Source organism: Numenius arquata, chromosome 8 (assembly GCF_964106895.1).
Source record: "Numenius arquata chromosome 8, bNumArq3.hap1.1, whole genome shotgun sequence".
Taxonomy (NCBI): Eukaryota; Metazoa; Chordata; class Aves; order Charadriiformes; family Scolopacidae; genus Numenius; species Numenius arquata.
The window spans coordinates 25,019,194-25,045,974 of NC_133583.1; the positions used below are offsets into that span (position 1 = coordinate 25,019,194).

Sequence of the window (26,781 nt, forward strand, 5' to 3'; positions counted from 1 at the left end):
GGGCTCCCTCAGTCCGCCCCGCTCTCCGAGAGCCGGCGTCGGGCCGGAGTCGGGGCGGCGGGACACGGCTCGGCACCCAGCCTGGCCGGAGGCGTCAGTAAACTGCGGGGAAGGCTTTCAAGGACTGCTCGTGGGACGTCGGGACACGGTTTTCCTGTAGTAAGGGCCGCTCTCCCTGGCAGCAGAGCAAGGGATGTGCTGGGTGATTCCTGTAGTATTTGCTCTGCCATTGTTATTGTTTCTAGTTAGTTTACATTTGGAAAGCTGTGTGTTTCCTTACTAGTTGTTTTCCATACCATTCCTTTGTCAAAGCCTCTGTCTCTACCATCTGTACCTTGTTCTAGTTAGTCCAAATAGTTCAGTTATAAAAGCAGAGCAGTCTCCTTTCTTTCCGTTTCCTCGAACGGGACAGAGTGTACCCTCGGCGCGTTTGCTGGTGACACAAAACTGGGAGGGGTGGCTGACACACCAGAAGGCTGTGCCACCATTCAGCGAGACCTGGACAGGCTGGAGGGTTGCGTGGAGAGGAACCTCATGAAGTTCAACAAGGGCAAGTGTAGGGTCCTGCACCTTGGGAGGAATAACCCCAGACACCAGTACAGGTTGGGGCTGACCTGATGGAGAGCAGCTCTTCAGAGAGGGACCTGGGAGTCCTGGTGGACAGCAAGCTGCCCATGAGGCAGCAACGTGCCCTTGTGGCCAAGAAGGACAATGGTCTCCTGGGGTACTCTACCCTGGTGAGGCCACAGCTGGAGTCCTGTGTCCAGTCCTGGGGTCCCTGGTTCAAGAAGGACAGGGAACTGCTGGAGAGAGTCCAATGGAGGGCTATGAAGGTAATCAGGGGAATGGAGCATCTCTCCACTGAGGAAAGGCTGAGAGCCCTGGGGCTGTTCAGCCTGGGGAAGAGAAGACTGAGAGGGGATCTCATCGATGCTGAGCAATATCTAAAGGGCAGGTGTCAAGACGATGGCGTCAGGCTCTTCTCAGTGGTGCCCAGTGACAGGACAAGGGGCAACAGGCACAAACTGGAACACAGGAAATTCGATCTCAAAATGACCAAAAACTTTCCTTTGACAGTGCCAGAGCCCTGGAGCAGGCTGCCCAGAGAGCTTGTGGAGTCTCCTTCTCTGGAGACATTCAAAACCCACCTGGACATGTTCCTGTGCAACCTGCTCTGTGTGACCCTGCTCTGTCAGGGGAGGTGGACTAGATGATCTCCAGAGGTCCCTTCCAACCCTGACCATTCTGTGATGGTTTCCTCTAGTACACAGGTCTTGACCTGCCTTCTGGGAGCGCAGGGCTGCTCCCCAAGGAGGGTGAGATGGTTGCCAAAGGCGGCTGCAGCACACGCAAGGCCCTCCCCAACAGCACTTACCTCCAAGTGATGGGTCAGGTCCAGAGTGAGCAGCTCAGAGACAGGACTGGAGACAAGGCTCCAGCGTAGGTCCAAGGCACATTCAGGAGAGAGGGCCGAAGACAGTTACAACTACAAAGTATCTCAGGCAGCATGTGAAGGCTCGGGCCTGAGCTTAAATGGAGCTCCTGGACCAACTGGCAGAGGGTGCATGGGTGAGGGTCTCCGCTGAGGTTGGTCGGGGTAATTAAGGCCCGTTGAAGGCACTGACATCTCCCTGGGCCACCTCCAAAGGAAAATTTTGAAGTGTTCATGGCCAAGCCTCTGTATGTCTTGAGCCTCCCTCCAGCACAGAGAAGGCCTAATTTATGCCCACAGAAAGGTTTTTATCTTCAGATCTCAAGAGTTGTATGATGCAGGTAGTCTAAAAGCATGCCCTCACTGCCTTTTCTGCTTGAGAGCTCCAATGTGGACAGCAATGTCTACATCAACTCAAGAAAATTTACATATAGTAAAAGCAACTTTGATTATATTGAAGTTGTGTGTTTTGCACTCCTGGGAAGTACCTTTCATCAAACAAGCAAGTTTTCCTTGCTTCAATTTCACCAGCTTTCACAGTGCTGAAGAAGCCATCAGCTCCAAATCCAGGCTGTCTGTACCACAGTCCAAGTGACAATCATTTTTCCTCATGGGAAAAGTTATAGGCACTTCTTTTTTTTTTTTTTTCACTTAATGTGCTTACCCGGGAACAGGCACCTTTCAATTTCCAAAGATGGGATCTTGTAGTCAGAAACCCTCCTCTTTTCAGGTGAGTGAAAAGCTGCTATGGCTGGTCACGTGCTGACTGATGTGGCTGTAAAGATTACCATTATTTTAAGATCCTATCCTGCAAGGGAAAAAAGAGACATATGCTCTTGCATGCAGCTTTTATGAAAGCAAATGGAAGCAGAGAGTGCTTAGTACTTTGAGTATCAAACTGGTCGCAAGTTTAGCTGCAGATAAGAAGAAGGTGCATTTCTGGATAGCTAGGAACCTTATTTTGTTTAAATGCATGAAAAGTGCCCTTCAGATTCTAAAACAGGAGTTACTCTATGTTTAATGCTTTGTTATATATTGGAGACTTTCCAAACACTCTGCAATTCTGACTTATACGCCACTTTGTATTCATCCTGCTCCTTGCTCCTGGAGTGTCCCTGGCTAGTGGAGTTGGAACTTCTCAGGAGCGGCTCCCAGTTGCCACTGCTTTTCCATCCCTCCCTGTAGCCAGACACACAGCACAAGCTTCCACGGCTTCCTTCCTCCTGCCAGCGGCACTCTGCCATGAAAGCATGTTGTGCCAGGTACGATCTTCTCTTGTCTATGTCATTGTGCTGATCGCTGAGCAAAATTAAAAGGTGACGTTGGGTTCATTTTCTGCTGAGGTGATGCCTTAAAGCAGCTTATAAAGAGGTCTGATGAGCAGCAGCAGGAGGTAAACGGCAGGAGGATAGGGCTCGGAGGAGGAGAGGATTTGGCGTTTCAAGAGCAGTAAGCTGCTAAATCAGCTCATGGTGTCTCAGGGAATGTCACACAAAGGTGTGGTTCCTGGGCAACCTGACCCAACTGCTTGGGGTTTCCATCTCTGTCCTCACTGCCAGCTGCAGAATCACTCCCCCACCGAGGGGTGAATCACAGAACTGCAGGGGTTGGAAGGGACCTCTGGAGATCATCTTTTCCAAGCCCCTGCCAAAGCAGGGTCACCCAGAGCAGGTGGGACAGGAACACGTCGAGGCAGGTTTTGAATGTCTCCAGAAGAGGAGGCTCCACAACCTCTCTGGGCATGTTAACTCACATGTTACATTTTCAGTCAGTCTAAATGGGGTAACTGCAGGTTTTTCCTTGAATTAGCAGTAAAACAGCTCAGAGAGTTGTCCAGCATACAGGAGAGCTAACTCTAGGTGGTCATCAGGAGCCTGTTGTGGTGGAGCAGAAATAGGACCTCCCCTTTCAGCAGTGCTGAGCTGTGACCACATTTCACATAGCTGCAGCTTGAGGCTGCTGTTTTATATGCCAGGTTGGGAGATCCGCCAGCCCACCAGATACCATCTTCTGCCCCAAGGTTCTGCTGGCCCTTGGTGGCCTCCTCTGAGAGCTAGTCCAGCTCACCCTGTGCATGCCTCCCCCAAAAGCAGGTGGCTGAGGAGTTAGATCCGCTGAAGGTATGACAGCTACCTGCCACCCGGGGTGACACTCTGCTGGCAGTTGGAGCCAATGCTCAGATATCAAGAGGAGCGTGTGGTCGTGTTGTGCCAGAGCAGCGCCTGCAAATTCACTGGATTCCTTTACCATGTCACGGTTCTCAGAAGAGCTTGCAGTTTCTGAAGGAAAATTCATTTATCACATCCTTTTTCACTGTTCCTCTGACCTAAATCTGCTCCTCAGACCTTGTCTTCATTACGTTCTGCACTGATGCAAATTCAGCTGTTTGCTTAATTTTCCCTAAAATACACATACAACGGTATGTTTACTTCTTAAAAGGCCTTTCACCTCTATGTGCTAGTTTCTAGTCTAGGAAAGGGAGTTCCTCGTTATATTTTTAGCATGGTTTGCTGGTTCTACTGGCTGTCAGGCCATCTGTGCCATGGTACCACTGCCAGCCCACAGACCTTGCTTTGCAGGTACTTTTGGGACCCCGGATCCCAGTTCTTGTCCCAGGGGTGACAGGTTTTCCAGCGCTGATTCAAATCTCTCCTCTTCAGAAGACCCATTTATCCAGGCTCAGCCGCAGGGCTCAGCCTGGCTGCTCTCATTGGGACAGTGAGGAAGCCACCAAATGTTGTGCCAGTTGCCAAACAGCAAACCCTGGAGTTCAGCTCTACTACAAATGTTTCCATCAGTCCCTCCCTGTGCATTATCCTGTTGCGTGTTTTCATCCATCAGGCACTTCGCAATTGAGTGTTTACCTTAGATATACATGAGCCAGACTCTCAATCTCCACTGTATATTTAGTTATTTCTGTATATTTTGGAAAGTTTTCTTCTTGTCATTGCACAGGACCGCTCCCGAATCTGCCTCTGAGATTCCCGACTGCCAAACACGGGTCAACAGTCTGAAATACATCCTGTCCAAGAAACAGAAAACACCGGTGAGTTGAATTCCAGTGCAACATCCAAACTTTAGCTAACTTGGTCAACTTTGAATCCTGCTGGAAGCTCAGGGACCATCCCAAGCTATTAGGAAGTCAAGCAAGTTCTAATCATTTTAATGTTTCTTTAATATATATATATAGAAAATCTATATGTTGCTGCTAACTCTTGAATGTCAGATTCGGATGTCATCTTTGTGAATTAATTACTGCTTTTTTAAGGGTGGAGGAAAGAGGAGAGGACTAGAAATGTTGTTCTTGGCTGCAACTTTTTTAGTAAACATATATGCCAAATACCGAAGCCAGAATTTGACCCATATAGTTTAAAAAAAAAAAAAAGAAACCACACAACTGCATGCTGTTTAATCATAGGATAACAGCACCCTACAGGAACATCTGCTCCATAGTATTTATCAGTCTTAAAAATAAAATAAACAAGCATGGGAAAAATCTATATCCAGATTACGAGAAAATAAATTTCAGGAACGTGTATACCAACAAACTAATGGGAGGCTAAGGTTTATAAAAGTCATATTTATTTTGGGGGCTTTTTTCATTAGCGTTTTGGTTGTATTTCAGGAATGTGCCACTTCTATGACAAGCTGTGTGCTACATTAGCACAAGAACTTAAAGTATTATTTTGTCCCTAGAGCTGGGATATTCTGTAAGCTCTTTCTTCATTGTACAAAAGATTTTCAACTCTCAATAAATTAAAATCTTACTATTTCTCCAATGTAATTTTTCTGCTTCTTTTACTGAAATTAGGGCATTTGAACTGCTGAGGCTTTACATTTAACTCTTTCAAGGCTTGGTCAGTCTGAAATTTGGGTTTTGAAAGTCAAACCCTCTTGTTTGCCCACGATTAGTTTTTTGTAAATTTTATGGACAGAATAGGGAGGGATTTGTATTGGACAATTGTATACTAATTATTTGGTTATAATAATGACGATAATGTAGAGTAATCCAGCATAGTTGGCTTTCCCCCCCCCCAACACTGAGAAAGTTCCAAGATAGAAATGAACAGACTCTTAAAATTAACAAGATTTTTCTTTCAGAAGAGCTGGCAGTTTCTGAAGGAAAATTCATTTATCACATTCTTTCTTACTGTTCCTCAGACCTAAATCTGTTCCTCAGACCTTGTCTTCATTATGTTCTACACTGATGCAAATTCAGCTTTACTTGGTTTTTAGGTGTGGTCAGAGTTTCAGGGTAAGGCCTGTGTCTTTCACTGTATTGATTCTGCATTTTGGCTTTTTGCCTTGAGTTTGTAGTGCTCAGATACAGAAAAGGGATATTTTTTTTCCTTTTCAATCTTTTCAGCTTTTTGCTCGAGGTCACTGGTCCACATGGCCGGCGTTTGGGTGCGGGCAGACCATCCTAGGCAATCACAAACCCTGCTGCGCCCCAGAGGGGAGAGAGTCCAGGTAAGCCCAGCCTGTACTGCTGGTTGAGTCACCAGGATTACTGGAAGCAGGTTTTGAAAACCAAGACCTTGCAGAGCAGAACCTCTTCCAGTGTTAGTGAGAACAATGGTGTTGGGCTACCCCACAAGAGAAGACATTGTTGATTCTGATCAAGTATTTAAGTAATACAGTCATGCCTGGTATGAACATTACCATTAAATGCTGCCATTTAGTGATTCATTGACCAACGTTCTACAGGATCCTGCCAGGGCTCTGAGTACACCAACAGGCTCTGCAAGCTCCTCTCCAGTCCTAGGCCTTTGGAAGCCGGGGCTCAAGACTGGTTCTGATATGAACAGCTGGGTAACCTGGGATCGGGTGCTGTGAAGACCTGTGTGAGAAAGATGTGAGAAGCCTTCACTCAGGCTCACTCCCCTTTGGTTCTTAATGGAGCTATGGTGTAGCCAGGTCTGTCTTGTACAGCAGCCCTTGGGCTGCTGACTTGACATCCCAGCTTGCCATTGGACCTTCCCCATCACTCTAGACTTGCCTAACCACCACTAAACTATAGAATCACAGAATTGTTTTGGTTGGAAGGGACCTTTCAGATCATTGAGTCCAACCATCAACCTAACACTGCCCAAACCACCACTAACCCATGTCCCTCAGCACCACGTCTGCCTGGCTTTCAAATACCTCCAGGGATGGCGACTCCACCGCTTCCCTGGGCAGCCTGGTCCAATGCTTGGTAACCATTTCTGTGAAGAAATTTTTCCTAATATCCATCCTAAACTTCCTCTGGCACAACCTGAGGCCATTTCCTCTTGTCCTATGGATGACCCTGTCTGCCATGAAGGCACCTGCTCTGCTATTCTTGTTCAAGTCCTGTGGCTGGGCAGGTCACCGTCCCTGGTTGCCTTGGCCCTGTGGGGTTCCAGCCCGCCTTGAGCACAGGCACCCAAACACCCAGGGGACGGGGAAGAAGTTGCAGAGCCTGTTGGTGCAACTCAGGGCTCTAACAGACTGCAGGACACAGTTGTGGATGATATAATAAGGATAGTTGCACTTTTTAGTTTTAATTCTAGCTGGCTTAAATATGAAATATGCATGATAGCATCCAGGAAATGGACATTTGGCCTAGAGCCTCCTGAGGAACATAGAACCTCAGGAGATGTAGTATGTTGTCAGTTCTCTCTTCAAATGTCTGTTTTCCTTGACTCATTCCAAATAAAGTAATTAACATTTATTCTTTCCTGCCACGGAGAACCCATTTACTTGCCTTTTTATACCAAAAAAGCATAATGAAGTTCTTAAACTGAAGAGTAGTAATAGCAGGATGTCTTGAATGGATTCCTGCTCCATCAAGGAAATTTAAATCATCTGCTGTATGCTTTGACAGAATATATATATGCAGTAAAGAAAAAAAGAAAATTCATGCTATGAAGCAATGGGCAGTAGGAAAAAGAAAAAACAAAATCCTTGAGCTGATTTATTATGAGTTCATTCTTATGTATGAGACACACATAAGTCCATGTGTCCACTCTTTTCCTGTGTCTCTGCAGCAATAAACAGGCCCTTCTCACCATTCCAAAGCCACAGTACTTGGAGGAACTGGAGTCCTACTTAAGGAAAGAGCTGCAGTCTCTTGATCTGACTGAAAAGAATGCTCAAGAACTGAAGTTACAGGTCTGATACAAGGTTCTCTTGACTTGAAATACCTGCTGAGATGGATTACTTAAATTGGCCACCCAAAGGAAAAAGTAGATGAGAAGAGCAGGCACCTATGGGCAGTATTGGATAAGAGGGTTTGCAGCTCACATTAGAGAACTTTGGCAGAAAACAATTCGTTTATATGTTGGGTTGTTTGCATGTTGGATTTACCTGTTGTTGGGTTGTTCGCATCTTCATGTGTACTCTGCATCTTCTATAACTGTTTCTGTTTTCAAATCAAAGCCCAAGTCTTCAAAAAGATATGGTAACCTAAAATGTATGTGAAACAGAATTTAGTCATAAACTCCTGAAGATTCTTGTGGAAACCCATAAAACAGCAAGTGTGTAGGTTCCCAAATTTTCACTGCAAAACCTCTAATTTCTGAAGTTAGGTTTCTGCATGTGACAAGAAGGGACACCTAACTCTTGCCTGAGCTTAATCAGGATCCCTCAAATTCTTAGTTTCTAATGTGTCTGTTCCTGGGGGTTTTATTGTGAATGTTTGAGGACACACCTCATGGAGACACTGAGGACCACCTCTAATTTAAAACACAGATAGAGTAGGAGTGGGTACTCTTGTTTTTGTAATATCCTGCAATTAGAGCAGACCATGGGAAGTTTGGATTTTATTTTCTCTGCACAAATTAATTCAAATTCTCATTCCCAAAGGAATACTGTAGTGATGGGGAAAGAAAGTGGTAGGTGGAAGAGACTGGAGGGAAACAAAGAGTGGCAAGAGAAAGTAGAGGTTTCATAAATGTGTTTCTGTTTTGAAAATATTTTTGCTGTCTTACATGGCACGTTTAATTGTATTTAATAGTGAGAACATTCCTTATTGCTAGTGAAGTCTTCCCGTGGCCCAGACACACCATGTGAGTTTGACTATCCTCTCTGAACAAGTTTTTAATCTGCTGAGAAGGACATTTGGAGAGACACTCCCTCTGCTCTGCAGAGCTTGCCCTTTAACTTAACAAAATAGGCAACAAGATCAGCAATATGATCTTGTTACACGTCTTTAACATCCATATTGTTATGTCCTTGAGTTCTAGTCACCTCCATCTGAACAGTATCGTATTTTGGAACCGTGCCCTGACAGACTTGATCAAAGCTTCTCTTTGGCTGCTAAAAATCTTTGTTTGCTCTCCATCACGCTGGGGTGCCATTCGACAGAGGAGAGAACTCATGAGGTATTTGGGATGGCAAACCAAAGGTGGAGAGACAAAATAAAATATGGTAGCAGTGTTTTTATACTTATTCTTGCTGTCACTGCATGCCATTTGTGTTGGACAAAACAGCTATCTCTGAATTCTGAAAACTGTGCCACTGAATGTTTTCTCAAGCTCTCTTTCTTCTCTCAGCCCTACAGAGAGATCTTTGAATTCTTCATAGACAACTTCAAGACCTACAAGCCCTTGCTGTCAGCTATAAAGAATGAATATGAAGTTACCTTGGGTAAGCTCTTGGACTTTGACCCGTGGGGAAAAAACACTAATAGAGACATGTTCTTACAGAGCTTAGTTATGTTGGATACATATATAGGATGCACAGCCTAAATAGATGTCAACTGATAAAACTTTCTGGTCCATTAACTCTATTTCCTTTATACATAAGATGAAGTTGTTGGAGGCCTTTTTTCTTATAATATTTTAGGTTCTTAGATTTTTTAAATCTTCATCACATACACAGTTCAGGCCACACCAGCATCTCGAGGTTTTTTTCTGGGAGAATTACATTTATAGTGGAGTGTATTGTACTAATATTTTTGGCTGCACTTGCCCTGCTAACTTGAAGCTTGAATTTCTCCTGAAGCAGGGCAGGGCAGGGAACTGAACTGGCTGTTCCCTGGCCATTCTTAGTGTGCTTTAAACTTTGCTTGGCATTCAGATGCCACAGTGATACCAGCACTTTGTAAACAATCACAGAGGGCTAGAAATAGACTGTAACCAGGAGCTGGTTTCACACTGGGCACTGAGCAGCTATCAAATATCAACAGCCTTCTACTAAAAGAGTCTCTTAGAGGATACATATTGTTTATCCCAGTACTTGTTACCAGGACTACCTGATCACAGTCCCTCATTATAGACAAAAAGCTTCTTTGCACAGTATCCTTCAGCCAGGTGAATAAGTCAATTTTAATCACTATGTAAAACATTGTTTTTAAATCAGTTTCCTTCCAGAACTCTTCAGTAGACATTTCTTTGCTTCAACTCCCAGAGAGATTACTGGTGTCCACGCTGTAGCTGATATTGTACTGCTTTCTGAAGCTTGTTTTTTTTTAAGCATTTATTTACTGACTTCTTCATATTCCTTGGATGTAATATTTTCCTTTTTTGCTTTAAAGTCTCTGGAGACCCAACAAAACATATCCTTTATGATAGCTTTATTTTTGGAATAAATCAGCCGAATGCCAGTGAAACAATATACCATGGTAGCAAATGTAATTGAAGCTCTAAGAATAAAACAAATGGAAATATTTATTTATTTATTTATTTTAAGTTGGATTGGGATCCTCCTACCTTTCTGTATATTGAGTACTCATTTTCCTATTTACAGATTTTACCTTGCTTGTGTGGCACGCATCCCCTTTTAGCTAAGGTTATTAAATGGGGTATCAGTAAGTGATTTCCTGCCCCCCCTCTCCCTGCCTGGCACAGACAGCAGCTTTTCTGCCTGCCCAGGGAAGCAGTGACCTAATCCAGCCACTCATGGCCACCGGAACAAGAAGGTCCCACATCCCCAGTCCTGCTGGTGCACTCCCGGTGCTTAGACTGCACCAGCCACTCACTGGACACCTCTACGAACTGAATCAAGTGACCCAGCAGGAAAAACAAAGCCCAAAAACTGCAAAGTTTCCTGTTAGTTTAGTGAGTTGAATTGCTCAAGAACGTGTCTGTGCTCGGGAAAAGATAAAAGCAGGTGTCTGAGAGCAGAAAGAATACAAAAGAAAGAGAAAAGGAAGGAAATTTACTGATTTGTAGAACCGCACTCCTAAATTTTTATCTTTATTCTTAAATTATGTCTGACAATGCTTAACAAAAACAACTTCTTTAAAATCTGTGAGAGGTGGCCATACTGAAATCCTGATGTTAGGAGCCCTCATAGTCCCTCACTGCAGTGCTTGGAGTCTTATTGTGCAGCTTTGGAGCTGATAAATTAAGGAGTTTGCTTAGAGAGATGTCTCATCACTCCACCTAACATGCATACACCTGTAGCATTTCAGCTCCTTTTGAAACCAAAGCTAAACCCCCTTTACACCACAGCATTGTATTTCTCAGCCAACTGGTTATTATCTTTGTAGTCTGATTTAGCAGCTTTGTCTTACTGTGGTTTTTTTGCCCTAGTCATATATGCTGTAGTAGCTTAGCCTTTATGATGGTTAAGGTGCTCACTGCTGCACCCACTGCCAGGGCAGATTCTCCCCTTAAATCTGCGAGCATTACAACATAGTACCAGTTCAGTCGGAATAAACTGGTTTAAAAAAAAAAAAAAAGCATTATGCCCTAAAACTGTACTGCTTACACTATGTATTTAGCTGCATCGTTTTGGCAGCGTGTTGTTTGAAGCAGCTCGCACATGCCTTGCTGAGCACGCAGAGCGGAGAAGGCAGCAGCCTCTGATGGGAACAGGGATGTGCAGCCTATACTGGCTGCTTGCACCTGCTTCTGCCAGAACTGGACACAGAGCTGCAGCTGTAGCTCCTTTGGGTGCTAAGGTTGTGCTGAGCCAGCATTGAGGCTTTATGACATTGTTCCTGGAGTAAATCCACATGAACATGAAGGTACTAAGCAGAATTTGGACAGAAGCACCGTGGAGGAGAGAGCCACCAAAGCCCTACAGCTGTTACCTTGATCCAAGATAAAGGTTATGTTGCTGGGAGCTCCTCCAAGACAAAGCTGAAGGACAGAGTAGGTCTTCATGGTGATGTTATCCACAGCTGAATCCATAGAATCATAGAATGGTTGTGGTTGGAAGGGACCTTAAAGCCCATCCAGTGCCACCCCCTGCCCTGGGCAGGGACACCTCCCACCAGACCAGGTTGCTCCAAGCCCCCTCCAACCTGGCCTTGAACCCCTCCAGGGATGGGGCAGCCACAGCTTCTCTGGGCAACCTGGGCCAGGCTCTCACCACCCTCACAGTAAAGAAGTTCTTCCCCACATCTCATCTCAATCTCCCCTCTTTCAGTTTGAAGCCATTACCCCTTGTCCCATGGCTCCCCTCCCTGATCCAGAATCCCTCCCCAGCTTTCCTGGAGCCCCTTGAGGGACTGGAAGGGGCTCTAAGGTCTCCCCGGAGCCTTCTCTTCTCCAGGCTGAACCCCCCCAACTCTCTCAGCCTGTCCTCACAGCAGAGGGGCTCCAGCCCTCCCAGCATCTCCATGGCCTCCTCTGGTCCCACTCCAAGAGGTCCTTGTCCTTCCTGTGCTAAGGAGTCCAAAGCTGGAGAATCCACTTCTTGATTAAAATAATATTCAGGTTGCTCTGTACATAGGGCCTTCACTTTCTCTGCTTCATGGTGCTGAGGCTTCTGGGTCCCTCCAGCAACTCTGTGTGTGCAGTGAGCTGCTCCCCAGCCTGGACACGTTCCAAGTGGGAGAATGTTCGTTCGTTCTTGGCATGGGGAGAGTTTTGAGAGGTCACCAGAGGGCTAATGGTCTCAGATGGCACTGGCCAGTGTCCACACTACAAAACAATCACTTTGGCAGCCAACGGGTTGTGCTCTAACTTCTGACATACTGGGCAGCTACAATTAAAAATCCTGTTGCACTTAAAGGGGTTTGCTTGTGGTCAGGAGTCAGTTGTGAAACACCGAAACTACGCCTCAAAAGAAGTTTGCTGGTGTTTTAATGAGCTCACACTGAGCAACCAGACAGCACAGCAGCAGAATCCTTGTGCTGATGCTCTAACTTTTGCCGTCTCTTGTCCTGATACAAGAGTCATAGTGAAAGAGTTTTGCAAAACCTTTGGTACAGTTATAGCGTGGGAAGGAAATTCACACCCAAGTATCATAAGAAAAGTAGTTCCTGTTCTTAGATTTATGTATGCGTTTTAACTTTTAAAATGAAAAATCTGTTGCATGGTGTTTGTGCATAAATACTAATACCAGGTTTTATTGAGGAGGAAAAAAACCTTCAAGTCAGATTATTCAGCACCCCCCAGCATTTCTATCTTTCTGTTCAGGGGAGAGAGTGAACATTTTTGATTGCTGAATAATGCAGTTATTCACAAATAAAATGAGGCTTGCTCACAGCCTCGTTTGAATCACACCATATCCTCTCTTTGATCATTTTATTCTCCTGGTAGATTTCCATCTAGTCATAAAAAGAAGCCTTCACACCAAGGAGGTAACATCAGACCAAATTCTACCCTGTAGACTCAAGTCAAGTACTGTCACTGGGTTCCTCAGGTAAATGTCTTTCAGACACATTTTCAAGTCAAAGGGCAAACAGCTGAGAGCAAATAGCACATGTTACAGCAGAGAAAGCCAAGAAGAGCACATTAATTCTGTACTAGATGTACTGAAGGGAAAGGCAAAAGAAGAGAGGTCAAGGCCTACCTAAAAAGGGGGGACAATGGGTAAACAACAAATTTGTATACAAAAGGTTACATGAGACCATGCATTTGGAGACAAGAAAGCAGATCTAAGTTCACGTGCCTTCACAAAAGAGGGTATATTGCTAATTACCAGCTGTCTTTAGCCCCATATGCTGCCTCTGCTTAAATGATCACAGAATCACATGGGGTTTGAAGGGACCTCTGGAGATCATCCAGTCCAACCCCCCTGCCAGAGCAGGTTGCACAGGAACGTGTGTCCAGGCGGGTTTTGAATGTCTCCAGAGAAGGAGACTCCACCACCTCTCTGGGCAGCCTGTTCCAGGGCTCTGCCACCCTCACAGGAAAGAAGTTCCTCCTCATGTTTAGGAGCAACATTCAGGCTTTGTTACTCTTTGTGAGACCTCACCTCTGCTTTCTTTAGCTCATCAGAAGAAGACAATTCGTGCCCTAGAGCCACTGAAGGCTATGGTCACAACTGTGTCTGAGGAGTGCACCCGGAGGATACTGGCACTGCAGGAAAAGGAGAAAGATGAGATATATCTGTTAAAGCAAGAGAAACAACATTTGTTAAAGTTCATTGACAACATGAAGGAAGAAAAGAGTTCTCTTCAGACTCAGGTAAATTAGACAACGGTAAGTAAAACATTCCCCAGCTTCAGCTGGATGCATTTTGTACCTCTGGTCTCTTACCTGGCAGGCTCTCGCCCTTTGGTGCTAGCAGAAGTTCTGGAGCAGGCACTGAACATCTGGCATGGTAGCAATGCTGGAACTCAGCCAGCTCCAGAGAATGCCCTGTTCCCTTGGGACAGGCCGTGCTGCCGCTGTCAGAAGCCTTCACTTGTATTCTCTTGTCCTATCTGGCTCTTGCACAGTCGCACTTGGAGGGGGGAGGAAATAAATGGCTTTCTGGTGCTAATGGTTTATATTCTTACTTATAAAAAGTACATGCGCTCTTTTACAACATTGTACCATTAGCATCTTTAAATTTGTATCAGTCATCTTACTGCCAGGGGAGTCACTTTGATATCTATAGGAGAGATTAGTTAAGTCTTTCCAATATAAATTACCACTTTATACAGTTTTTTAACAGTTTCAGCTACTCAGGCTGAAATGATGCTACTGTTGGGGATCAACAAGAGTGGGGCTGCTGCGTGAGGAAAGATGAGGCAGGAGCTGAGGGGACTGCAGCACAGTCAGAGCCCCACCGACCACGGCATGGCCTCACAGCAGCAAGCAAGGTGGTGGTAGCAGCCGTCCCCAGCAGCTCCAGAAGAGGAGTTAAGCCCAGGGTCCATCTGTGGTATAGCGGAGGAAGCAAACGCTCAGGAGTGCAGGGAAATAGGGCCAGAGTCAAGACTGGAGACAAAACCGCAACAGACATCCAAAGGGGTCCATCCAGGAGAAGAGCTACCTACAACATCGGTCCAAGGTCCAGTTGAGGTATGGAAACAGGACTGGGGACTGATACACCTACAACGTAGCTCAACAAAGACCAAAAGCCTCAGCCTGAGCTAAGCAGAGCTCCTCAGCTGTGGGCAGATGGTGTGTGGGTGAAGGATCCAGCTGAGGTTGATCAGGACAATTAAGATTCTTGGGGCCCTGATAGCTACTGTTGCTAACTCAGGAAGTATCAACAAAGTGTTCGTTGGAAGGAACATCTAGAGTCTCCAGCCCAGCCACCCACATGAAGCAGAACTATCAGACCAGCCATGAGCTTGTCTGGCTTGAGTTTTGAGATCCACCCAGGATAGTGACGCTCCACCTGCCTGGGCAGCCTCTCCCAGGGTCGTACCATCCTCCTGGTGAAAAATGAGCAGGAAGAAGAAAGAAATTGTCCTTGTCACACAGCAATTCTGCTGTAGTCAGAGGTGTGATAACAGCATGAGGAACTCCACCTGAACTTGCTTTCATTTACTAGTTTAAGTAATAAGTTTAAGTGGTAAAGTTGAAGAGCAAGCTTCAGGACAGTCTGCGTAGGCTCCTTATTCATCTTGCTCATCCCTGGTGAAACTTAGAGGCTTTGGTTTCACTAGCTAGATCAAAATGCTCATAAATATCTCTTCTATTTGCAGTCCTAGAGCTAGCCAGTTCCACTGGTTGGTATTCATAGGCCTCAGTGCTTCGCAGAGCCACAGAGAACCTGCTCTGAAAGAAGCAACCAAGAAGTTACGCAAAGTTATACTTGCTATACCTAAGAATCGAGCCCAGAATCCAAATTCTAGTTTGGGCTATTTAAGTTTTGCACTTTGGGTCAGGAAGGTTGGGAGAAATAATTCTGCTTAAACCAGAAATCCATTTTTTTGAGACAGCATTCAAATATTCTAACTGGGGCACAGTTAGATATTCAAAAATTCCTTGGAAAGATCCATCCAAGCTGCTGCCTTGTCTGCTGGTGGCAGCAAGGTTGTGGCTTTGATGGTGTCGGGACACAGGCATTGCTACAGAGGGCTTGTATTTTGTGAGACTAAATTCAGAATTCTCAGCAGAGTCAGAATAGCCAGAGTTCCCCAAGGTGCCAGTCATCGTCTGAGCAACAAGTAAAAGCACATCTTGATTCACTCCCTACCCAGCAGATCAGACAGGCGTCAGGATGTGATCATGTAAAGAAATGCACACCAGGGGAATAAACTATAGTTTTACACATAATCCCAGATCTTAGACTTCCAGATTTCTGATAGTTTTACTTTGTCACCAATTTAAAACGCAAACAATATTAAAAATCGCAATAAAAATTTAAAAACGCAGCACAAATACAATCCCATGTTTCCATCTAAGATACATTTCTGTCACCAGTTCCAGGGGAGTAAATTGGTAAGAGCAGCAGCTTTTTTTCTCCCGTGTGACCAGCAACAGGGACAGAATAAGTTGCTGGAAGGTTTTTTAGATACAGGTTTTTGAACTCTTCTGTCATATTTCCACCCAGTACATCCTTTTCCTGGCGTTCTCTCTTGCCCATTCTCCTCCTCCGGTTTCTCCCATTTTGCTTCCATTATCCCACTCTCTCTCCTTAGTTTCTGCTCTAGACCTACCAAACAAGTTCCAGTGATGCTCCTCATCAGTTCCAGCCTCTCTTTCCTGCAGGTGGAGTACCTGCAGGCCAGCGTCGCTGAGGAGTACACTCGTTACCTCAATCAGCACGATGCCCACAAACTGCTTCTAGCAAAACTGAATGAGATGCACCATGAACGGCTGGACATGACACGGCGCCAAGCCCAAGGTAGAGAGAACCTGTCCTGCACAGACACCCAAATGCACACACATGGGTGCAGCATTGCAGGAAAAAAATCAGAGTATCTGAAATATCTTCAGATATGCTTTGATTCTTGAAAGAAGTTAGACAAATTCATGCACAGGTAGGAAAGAGGATAGGCAGGGATGTACATACTGATCCGATTCACCAAATCATTGCTGCGTTCTTGGACACTCTTCCTTAGCACAACAGGTTGACTGAAGGCAGGAGCTGCCCAGTGCAAAGGTTCCTTACAGTTTTTGACCCCGGTGCCAACCGTCAGCATGTCCTACCCAGTCACAGCTGCCAGCTTTGTGCCTGTCCACAAGGAGGGACAAAACTACTGAAATTCAGGTGTCACACGTACCTGGCACAGCAGTTACTCACGGTGGTAGGGACACATTCAGCACCTGATCTCTGTTGATCCAGAGTTGGGTTAGAGGCACTTCTGACTCTCTGGCTATAGCTCACCCAAGGCTCTCCCCACCTGCCATCCTTTCCGTTAATCAAAACCAAGCCTGAGCCTCTGAATACATATGTGTGCATGGGAGAGGAGGCAGTGGGTGGGAATGTGATCACTGCAATATACTCCTGGACTTGCAGTTCTTTAATAATAACACAGCCTATGCCCACTCAGCTCTTGCCAACGCTTCGTTGGGTTATGTGGTCTAAAAGCTTAATAGATGATTTAGAAAGCAATGACTGCAATTTCACTGTCATGAGCTTTCATCCATGGCTGTCGTTAAAAGATGTGAAGGGTGAAGATGTGGTGAAGTTAACTTTGGCATTAAAGGTAGCTCGGCAGGACCTCACAAAAGCCCAGGTGAAGCTGAATAAAATGATAGCGGACTACGGAGATGTTGTGCCCAGGAGAGATTTTGAATCACTGGAGAAAAAATACTCTGATTTACTTCAGGAGGTAAGCATAAGCTCCTAATTTACATAAATACTTAACATGGTGCTTCAGTATTCAGGTTGGGACAGGGACTCAGTAAACCCAGAGCTCACATAAGGGCATTTCTTTGTTCTTTGTACATGAAATATATGAAAAGCCACTGCCCCAAAAGCCCCCTGTCTATTGGAATCTCAGACTGTCAGAGCACTCAGAATTAGTACACCATCACAAACCCGTAACGTCAGGTTTAACTGAATTAACTCAGTTAACCATAAAAGTAATAACGGCCCACAAACCACCAAGAGCCCATAGATTACAGCTTGAGAACTGCTGTCTAGGGTCATCAGATCTATAAATATATGAAGTAGGTTCACCTCACATACATTGCACAGTTTTTTCTGAACCACGGCTAACTGAAACTACTGCTGGGCTACTAATGCTTATCTGTCCACCTGGGTTTTTGCCTTTTCCAGTAGCATTAAACGGCTTCTTTTGCCTACTGGAACTCCAAGACCATCAAACCCAACTATGGGGCTGTCCCTGCCCCATAAGTCTATGGACTATGCTGACTGCTCACCCGAGCTGTCTGACAACAACGGAACGTTTCTATTACTCTGTTACAATCCTCCTTTCTGTACCCTTTAGATGAATATTCTGCGGAAGGATTTTGATCGGCTCCATAACGAATACGAAACGCTGCTGGAAATCCACAGGGAGACTGAACAAGAGCGAGACAACTTCTGCGCCGAACTCCAGCGAGTGCAGCAGAACTGCACGCCCCGGCCAAACTGGGAGAAGTGCTCAGGTGCCACATGCACTCAGCAGCGGTTTGCTTAAGGCAGCGCATCTTTAAACACTTTCCTACGCTGCATTTCTCACCTGCAACGCCCCGCTTTCTCCTGGGCTTTTAGGCAGCGCGAGAGAGGAGCTTACAGCCATTTTGCCTTAGACATCTTAGGAGACAAACTAGATGTCTAGAGATCAGTATCTATCCTAAAGCTCCCCATGGGATTTGCACAAAACCAGGTGCATTCTCCTCTTCTAGCAGCTCAGTGTCTTTTTGCCGTTGCAGAGGTGGTTCCTGGAGGAGCAGAACGGTGGGATGGTCTGGCTGAGGGGAAGACCAGCGAGCAGCTCATGGACGTGCTCCTGGAAGAAATAGGAACAGGAGCACTAAAAGAGATAAATGTCTTCCCTGGATGGGTATGCGCAAGCTTTCTTCTCTGCTTGTTTCCACTGAGATTAATGGGTAATAAATATCCCTTGGGAAGGCGGGAGAATCGCTTTTGTGGCCGGTGCCGTCAATAGCCGCCTTCTCATTAGTGTAACCACCAAAAACTTTAAAGCTAGGAAAACTCAGGAGGAATAGAAAAGCTGAACCTGTGCCTAGTGAAGACACAGCTGAAGTAGCCACACTTTACAATGATGCCACATGAATCAGCAGGTACTACTAGTGGGCTAAAGCCCCTTGGAATGCTGCATAGTGTGGCTGAGACAAATTAAAAGCCTCCTGCTGCTGATAAGCCTTGTCCTTCTCCTGGTCCCTACACCCTGGTAGTGCCTGCAGCGACGGGGAAGCGTCCAGCAGAGCAGTATTTGATTTTTCCCAGTTAGTTCTCTGCTGATGAGATGAACTCAGACAAAGCACTAGGATGACTAAAAGTAGCAAGACTACGTAGTAGGGAATGACTCGTTTTTGTGGCATCAGGAAGTTCATTCCACTCACGCTGTCCCATTGCACTGCACCCCAGCGTGTGGGGGAATCAGGAAATGACACAGGGACAAGGAAATGTTACGAGGATTCTTCACATCATACCAAGCATAGCTGTATCCAAAGGTTTTCTTGAGGACAGGGCAACATTTCTTTGGTCCTTCAGCATCTCTTCCTCAGCCTTTCCAGAAGCCTGGACTGGTGGCCCTGCCATTCATGGAAGATATTTCCAAGGAAGGTCTTTCCTCTCCTACTTTTTCTGGGCAGAGCCTCTCACACAGTCCCATTTTGTCCACCCTGGAGCACCTGAGACACACTGCAGAGATGCTGACAGCTGTGTTTTATAGTACTGGACAGGAGATCCACACAAATGAATCATTTTAATGGCTTTAGATGCTGACCACATGGCTTTGGTGCTGCATCGCTGCCAGTGAGGCCAGGCCTTACCTGTATCTATGTTTTTTTTCCATTACTTAGGGCAAAGGTGGCAACGTTCCTGTGTACCTGAGGCATGAAGGTGAAGTCAAGAACAAAAAGCTGACTAAGAAGGATGTGGTCAACATCCTGAAGGACATCTGGAAGGAGAAAATTGCACTAGAACAGCAGGTTTGTCCCATTTTCCTTCTCCACAAACAGCGTTTGCTACGACAGTCAGTCTGGCTTGGGGACCCAGGGTCTGGCCCATGTCCTGCCAAGTGTTTCATCTGGATGGAGCTGCATGAAACGTTGTAAGAACAAATTGGCAGTAACCCTGTGCCTGGCACAGCTCCCCAGGAATTAGGACAGTGTCATGTGGAGTAGACTTCCATCCCAGGCTGGAGAAGAGGCTTCTCCTGCAGCTCCTGCTCCCTGGACAGCCGAGTGCTCCTGGAGCAGGCAATGCCCCACCATGGCTTGCGAATTCAGAGGCGTTTCAGAAAACCAGAAATTGGCACTGGTCACTTTGGTGTCCAGGGCTGCAAACTGCAGTGGTAGAGCGTTGCAAGAGCTGCTGAGCTGTCAATGAGGCAGGGTGACCAGAGGAGGAACCACTGCAGTTACCCTAAGCTAAATCAGCCTCATTCGTGAGTCTGAGTCCTTTGCTAGACCGACTGCTGCTATCCCGGGGTGTGATGGTGGTCTGTAGACCAGCATCCCATCAGGACTGTGCAGCGACTGTTCTTAGGTGGTGGAAACCTTGGGGACACCTGTGCAGACAAAGCAAGGCCAGGGTTTTATTGCTGGGTTGATTTTAACCCGTATCAACCCGTTGTTAAACTCCACAGTGTTTGTGCCCATGCAAAAAAGGAATGGGTGTCACTGCAGGAAAAATGATGAGTGAGGGCAAAAAATAGTTTATATTGATAAATGGATAAAAGTGCTTTGGTTTTCTTACAGAAAAAAGAAACCCCAAATCATTTTCCCTTCTTTGTCCAGAGTGGGTTGGGAGTGACAACGAGAGGCCAGAGGGGTGAGGCGTGCATTTTCTGCCCAAGCGGAAATTATGGGTTGCCTGTCTGGGGCAATACAAGACTCAAAAAGAGAATAAAAGTGGCTGTTTAATTCTTCCTATGTTAGGGACAAGTACGATACCATCTCCCCAGGTACTGGAGAAGCCCTGTTACTGTGCCTCAGTCATGTGAGAGCAACCTTGAGAGCCAGAGTTGCTTTACAGATTTCTTCTTTTGAGCGAGGAGCCCAGAAACACCTCTGAGATCAGCCCTAAATGCCTTGATGTTTTCCATGGCAGCCGCCTTTGTACTTACAGCTTGGTTTCCTGGGCAATTAGAGTTGCTGCAATCACTGTCTGGCTCTACCTTTCTGCAGTAACTGCTTCCATTTCTCAACCCATGAGCCAAGCTCAGCTAAATCTGACAGAAGGGCAGTGCCTCAAAGGCAGTTCCTACAGATTTCACAAAAACAGGTAGGAGAAGAGAGAATTTATCTGTGGTCTCAGCAACACAAGAGCTTCATTGTAAATTTACCCACATTTAGAGAACAAACATGGGAGAAACATTTTGAATGCTCTAATAACAAGGAGGACTCCAGCCAGCACTAGCACTGTGTGAGATCCCCAAAAGACAGACATCTGTGCACAAACAGCTAGAATCAAATGGGCAGATTTGATTTAGTTCTGGTGCTTATGGGAGTTGCTCACTTGTTATCCGCAGACGGGGAAGCGATCCAGTCTTCCCGAGTTCTTTCTCAGCTACCTCCAGAAGAAGTTCGGAGATGCCGCTGCCATGGAATGGTCTTACACCCTCTATGAGAACATGCGGCTCTGTAGATCAAACCACGTCCTGAGCTCATTCTACGACATACTCACCGGGAAGGTAGGCAGCCCACAACCCACCGCCGCACCTCGGCCCAGACATTGTTCCTGGTGTGACAGGCAGCAGGCAGGGGAAGCGTTCCTCTGCAGAGCAGCCTCGCCTCCCATTCCTCCCCCTGGGCAGCTGCACCTTCTCATGAGAATAAAAGTCAACACTGACACACACACACTAGAGAAGGGAATTCTGTCCATGAAAGTCATGGCAGGAACCTACTGCTCCCGACAGAGCTTCTGGAAGATCCCATATCTCTCAAGTGTTTTGGTCACATTGTATGTGCTCTCTCCGATGAGAGGCTTCTATTTGCAGTACTTACCTAGAACCATAGAATCATAGAATCACAGAATGGTTTGGGTTGGAAGAGACCTTAAAGACCATCCAGTGCCACCCCCTGCCCTGGGCAGGGACACCTCCCACCAGACCAGGTTGCTCCAAGCCCCCTCCAACCTGGCCTTGAACCCCTCCAGGGATGGGGCAGCCACAGCTTCTCTGGGCAACCTGGGCCAGGCTCTCACCACCCTCACAGCAAAGAAGTTCTTCCCCACATCTCATCTCAATCTCCCTCTTTCAGTTTGAAGCCATTACCCCTCGTCCTATGGCTCCCCTCCCTGATCCGGAGTCCCTCCCCAGCTTTCCTGGAGCCCCTTGAGGGACTGGAAGGGGCTCTAAGGTCTCCCCGGAGCCTTCTCTTCTCCAGGCTGAACCCCCCCAACTCTCTCAGCCTGTCCTCCCAGCAGAGGGGCTCCAGCCCTCCCAGCATCTCCGTGGCCACCTCTGGCCCCGCTCCTACACACACACACCTCTTTCTCTCAGTACGTCTTTCCTGGCTCATGATCTGTCCCTGGGCAGTTTGTGAAGACCAGGACATAGTCTCTGAACTGCAGCAGGCCCTGGAAACATTGCTCCTTACTCCCCAGCACCATGTTGGAGCTGGAGAGCTTCAGCTACATGGCCACATCTTTCTGTATCCTGCAAAACAAAGACATGCAGCAGCACCACCACCCCAGGTCCTCTTATGCTTGCCCCACTCATGTCTTGCTTGGAAAGGAAAAGTGGCTGGGACCAAGTCCGACCATCCAGGCAGGGAGGCCACCACCATTCTAGGGGACTCAGCGTGTGCACCTGCACCTGAGGGTTTGATGGCCACCCCAGATGTGCTGGCGTGAGCCTCTGCCCCAGGCCCTGACACTTCACCAGAGCCATTCTCACCGTCTGCCCTCAGCTCCTGCAGGTGACAGCAGGAAAACTGCTCTGCAGCAGGGTGTTCAACAAGAAGCCACTGTGTTGCTTGCTTAATTGTTTGTAAATCACTAAAAGCTGCTCAGGTAAAAGTTGCTTTAGAAGCGAGCACAGTCCTTTTGCAGTTTTTCCTCCCTCTTGAAGGTTGTCCGGGGGGTCAAGATGGGGCAGTTACTGACCCGTGAACCTTCCCTGTTCCACAGGTAGGTGAAGAGCAATACCACAGCCAGAATGAGCTGATCTCCAGCCTGCAAAAGGAGCTGGCGGCCTGCGACAGCTTGAACAGCGGATCCCTGACCAGCGAGCAGTTCAGGCAAGAGGCCGACAGTTGCCCACGGGGCTCTGCCCACATCTGGCACGCGTCGGATGTTGGGATAGGTTTGCTTATCTGCCAGCAAAAGAGAGATTTCTCTCCTTTAAATTCCCTGTGCAGACAGCTGTAGCGAGCTTAAACTTGTTAACCTCTGCATGAGGTTTAGAGTCAGGTTTAGACTGACAAGAGGTTTAGGGTCAGGTCAGCGCTGCAGCGTTTGAGTGGTGCAGCTGGAGAGGCCTGAGAGCAGACGTGGGGTGTTTCACACAGGCACAGGGACGGGCTGGCAGCCCCTGCCCCGCTCCTGAGGGGACACGGGACCCTACACTGTGCTCCCGTCAGCTCCTGTGATGGTCACAAAACATTTCTGTGAATTTTGCTAGAGGTGCGACCTCGGTCAATCTTTTCTTGGTCAATATATAAGCTGTATCTTTGTAAGTGATAGTCTAAATAGAGCAACTCTTTGGGCCCCGGTGCAGAAGAGAAGTACCAGCCTGTCCCAGTTTGAAGTAAAACCGAACCAATTTTCTGTTCTGTAACTTTACGTCCTAGCTAGGCCTCCTCTAACTCTCTGAAATTAATGGCATATTGTGGAGAAAACTGCTCGTTCCCAGAATGATCAGCCCAATGTTTGTGCTCCATGCCAAGGGATGGTGAGCAGGGAGGCCCTTGCTTATACTTATCGCTATAACAACCAAGGGCAGCCAATTTCCTTATTTGCCCCCTTAGAGGGTCGGAAACGGAAAAACATAGAGGGGTCACATTGGTGAGGAGGAGTGGACAGGAGAGGTGACCCAAACCTGACCAACTGGGGTATTCCATCCCATCTGCCCCATGCTCCCACTTGGCTGGGAACACGGCTCCGGTACAAACACACCAACCAAGTGGTGCTGGGCTGCCAGAGACGGTTGCATTCAGGGCTTCCCACGTGGCTCAGCATCCAACGCTCACCCGAGCCCTAAGCTCTGCTGAAAGCTCTGCCCTTGTTTCGGTGTCTGAAGGTGCGTGCACTTCTCCAAATATGTTTCCTGTGAAAGCAATGAATTTTTGAAGCTCTAACCCATGGAATACCTGCGCGCTCTGGTAGCTCACAGTGTGACAGCAAACACACTCTGCCCGTGTTGCCTGTCTCCGAACAGCACGGCCGTGAGAGAAACTTTTCCCCTGAAAAGGAAAGAGTCAATCCAAGAACTAGTGGACGTGAGCAGGTACAAGCTGGACAGCACTGAAGACACCATCAACTACATATCCTTATTCGAAGAAGTAAGCTGATGTTACTTAAGTTTTCCTTTTGATTCAAACTAAGCCTAATTTAGGGCTTAAATTAGTTTTACCAGACTAACTAGGTTTACCAAACTAACAAAGTTGCAGTGGCCACCACAGGCTCTAACACCTGAAGGCCACCTGCAGACAACGGCAATGAAAGCCTTTTCTGTGATAGGGGTTTTACTGTATTTTTTTTCTTTTTATTTCCACTTTTCACATGGCAATTCCATTTCTATGATATCTGAGTTATTTTAATACACGTTGAGGGGCCAGCCTGGAACACACCTTCAGTGCTAAGGCACTTGCAATTCTTTCAGGATGAGGAGGGGAACGCCACACCTTTCGTTGCAAAGCTCCGGAGCCAGCACGTCAGGGAGAAGCAGGAGTATCTGAGGCAGCTGAAGAACAAGCTGGGAGATTTAACGTAAGTCTGGGGATAGTAGAAGAGGACAGCACGGGCTGAGGGAACTCTGCTGTGAATATTGCAGTAAATAACAGATCTGGCTGAGCCCCGCTCTCCAAAACCCTGCACAGCCTCGGTTCCTGACCCAAAGGACCTGGACATGGCAGGCAGTGAGTGGAGAACATCGCTTGTACCGATAATCCCCTTCAGTACCCAAAGTCTCGTGTCTCAACACTCTTCCGCTCTCCAAAACCAGCAGGAAAATCCCGCATATCCTTGTCGACTGGTTCTGAGGAGCGGGAAGAGCAAACAGGACTGACACCTGCAGATTTAAAGAAATAATTCCACCTCAAAACAAGGTAAACAAGAGGCAGTTACTGCACGGGAAAAAAAGTCTGGTGCCAGGCACCAAGCACCGAGCACGCCTCTGAAGGTGGGGAGATGCCCATGAAATTCTGTCCAAGGTGGGCACTGAATTAGCAAGGGAAAATGTAGCTGTGTAACAAAGGGTATCACAGTGCACAGCAGAGCGAAACTAAGGTCTTCCCAGGTTATCACAAATCTCACAGTTCCGAACTTCTGTTCAGTTTGAAATCTAGTACTTGGCGGTGCTTATTACATACATATTTGCTAACAAGGGGCTACCAGTGGAGGCAGAGAAAACTATATCGGAAGACATCTCTGCTCTGCATTTCCAGCAGCACGGAAATACGGAAATGTTCCTTTCATGTACCACGGCACAGAGTGACACAGTTGTTTTTGAGCAGGGAGGTGAATGCAGATGATCTGAAGGCTGCCTTCTGCTCCATTGATCCCGACATCGATGATCGGATGCTGGAGACCTACCTTGGCCTGGCTCTCCGGGCCAGAGGAGAAGAGCCGGAGCAAGGAGCCGTGGCTGTGGAAACGGTGCTGGAGAGACTGCTGGCCGGGGACGTGAGACGAGTGGGGCCCACACCCAGGGAGGGGACCACGGCAAGCTCTGAAGGAGAGTAAGGTGATTCCAGTATTAAGAATAAATGGACCGTTTGATCTTCAGGCTTTGACACCTGCAGGAGTCCGAGTTATTGCGCTACACGCTTCTTGGCTTGAAGCAGTGGAATCGTCACAGAGGCATTTAAAAGACGGGCAGTTGTAGCGCTTAGCGATATGGCTTAGTGACGGTCTTTGTTGGTGTTGGGTTGATGGTTGGACTAGATGTTCTGAAAGATCCCTTCCAACCCAGACAATTCTATGATTCCGATTCCCCTGTACCCAGAGACACACCTGGTAACTAACACCTGAGAGGACAGGCTGGCTTGAACTCTCGGAAGCACTTTCAGCTCAAGCAGCAAAATGCTGTTTTGCAGCCTCTGCAGCACCATTTCAGCTCAGCGAGACCTGCCCTGGGAGGCTTCCTGATCCCCAAGAGAGGCTTCACACCCCCAGGGCACCGGGGCACCACGGGGTGTGGGGCGCTCTGCTTGGTGACAAAAAGATGCTCCAGCAGCCACTGCTAGAACCTGAGAAGCCACCATCAAAGTCCAGGCTGCAACGTGGCTGCTTTAGTCCTTTGGCCTTGGGGTTCCTTGGCTCAAAGAGGGTTTCAAAGACACGTGCACAAAATCGGGTGCCATCAGCACAGTCAGTGTGCACGCAGAAGGTGAGTTCAGCCAAGTTTACAATCATGTCTGTCCCCAAGGAGGCTTTTATCTCAGTGTAGACACTATTGTCCAGTATAAAGTCACTCTGAAAGAAATTCAAGTGCTGCCCCATGGGTAGGTTTAACCAAACGTTGAGCTGCAAAAGCAACTATCTCCCTTATGAAGAAAGACTAAGAGAGCTGGGACTCTTTAGCCTGGAGAAGAGAAGGCTGAGGGGAGACCTTATTAATGCTCATAAGTATCTCAAGGGTGGGTTGAAGGAGGAGGGAGCCAGACTCTTTTCAGTGGTTCCCAGTGACAGGACGAGGGGCAACAGGCACAAGTTGGAACATAGGAGGTTCCACTCGAATATGAGAAAGAATTTCTTCACGGTGAGGGTGCCAGAGCCCTGGAACAGGCTGCCCAGGGAGGTTGTGGAGTCCCCTTCTCTGGAGATTTTCAAGACCCACCTGGATGCAGCCCTGAGTAACATGCTCTGACATGCTCTGGGCAATCCTGCTTCAGCAGGGGAGTTGGACTAGATGATCTCTAGAGGTCCCTTCCAACTCTAAAAAAAAAAAAAATTCAGTGAAAAACATATGCTCAGAAACACCCAAATCCGTCCCGTTTCAGGGAAGGCACCACGTACAT

At 47.1% G+C, this 26,781-nt stretch overlaps 1 protein-coding gene across 1 annotated transcript; it reads left to right on the top strand.

Annotated features, from left to right (window-relative positions):
- Positions 1 to 1,321: 1,321 nt before the first annotated feature.
- Positions 1,322 to 25,545, top strand: TSNAXIP1 (translin associated factor X interacting protein 1). The gene is made up of 16 exons (XM_074151738.1): positions 1,322 to 1,440; positions 4,388 to 4,478; positions 5,799 to 5,902; positions 7,444 to 7,567; positions 8,950 to 9,043; positions 13,565 to 13,761; positions 16,225 to 16,360; positions 17,122 to 17,291; positions 17,913 to 18,072; positions 18,340 to 18,470; positions 19,456 to 19,584; positions 21,129 to 21,290; positions 22,730 to 22,839; positions 23,979 to 24,102; positions 24,423 to 24,529; positions 25,276 to 25,545. Exons 1-16 carry the CDS (start codon positions 1,322 to 1,324, stop codon positions 25,502 to 25,504), a joined length of 2,187 nt encoding a protein of 728 aa, XP_074007839.1. The 3' UTR covers positions 25,505 to 25,545.
- Positions 25,546 to 26,781: the final 1,236 nt, after the last annotated feature.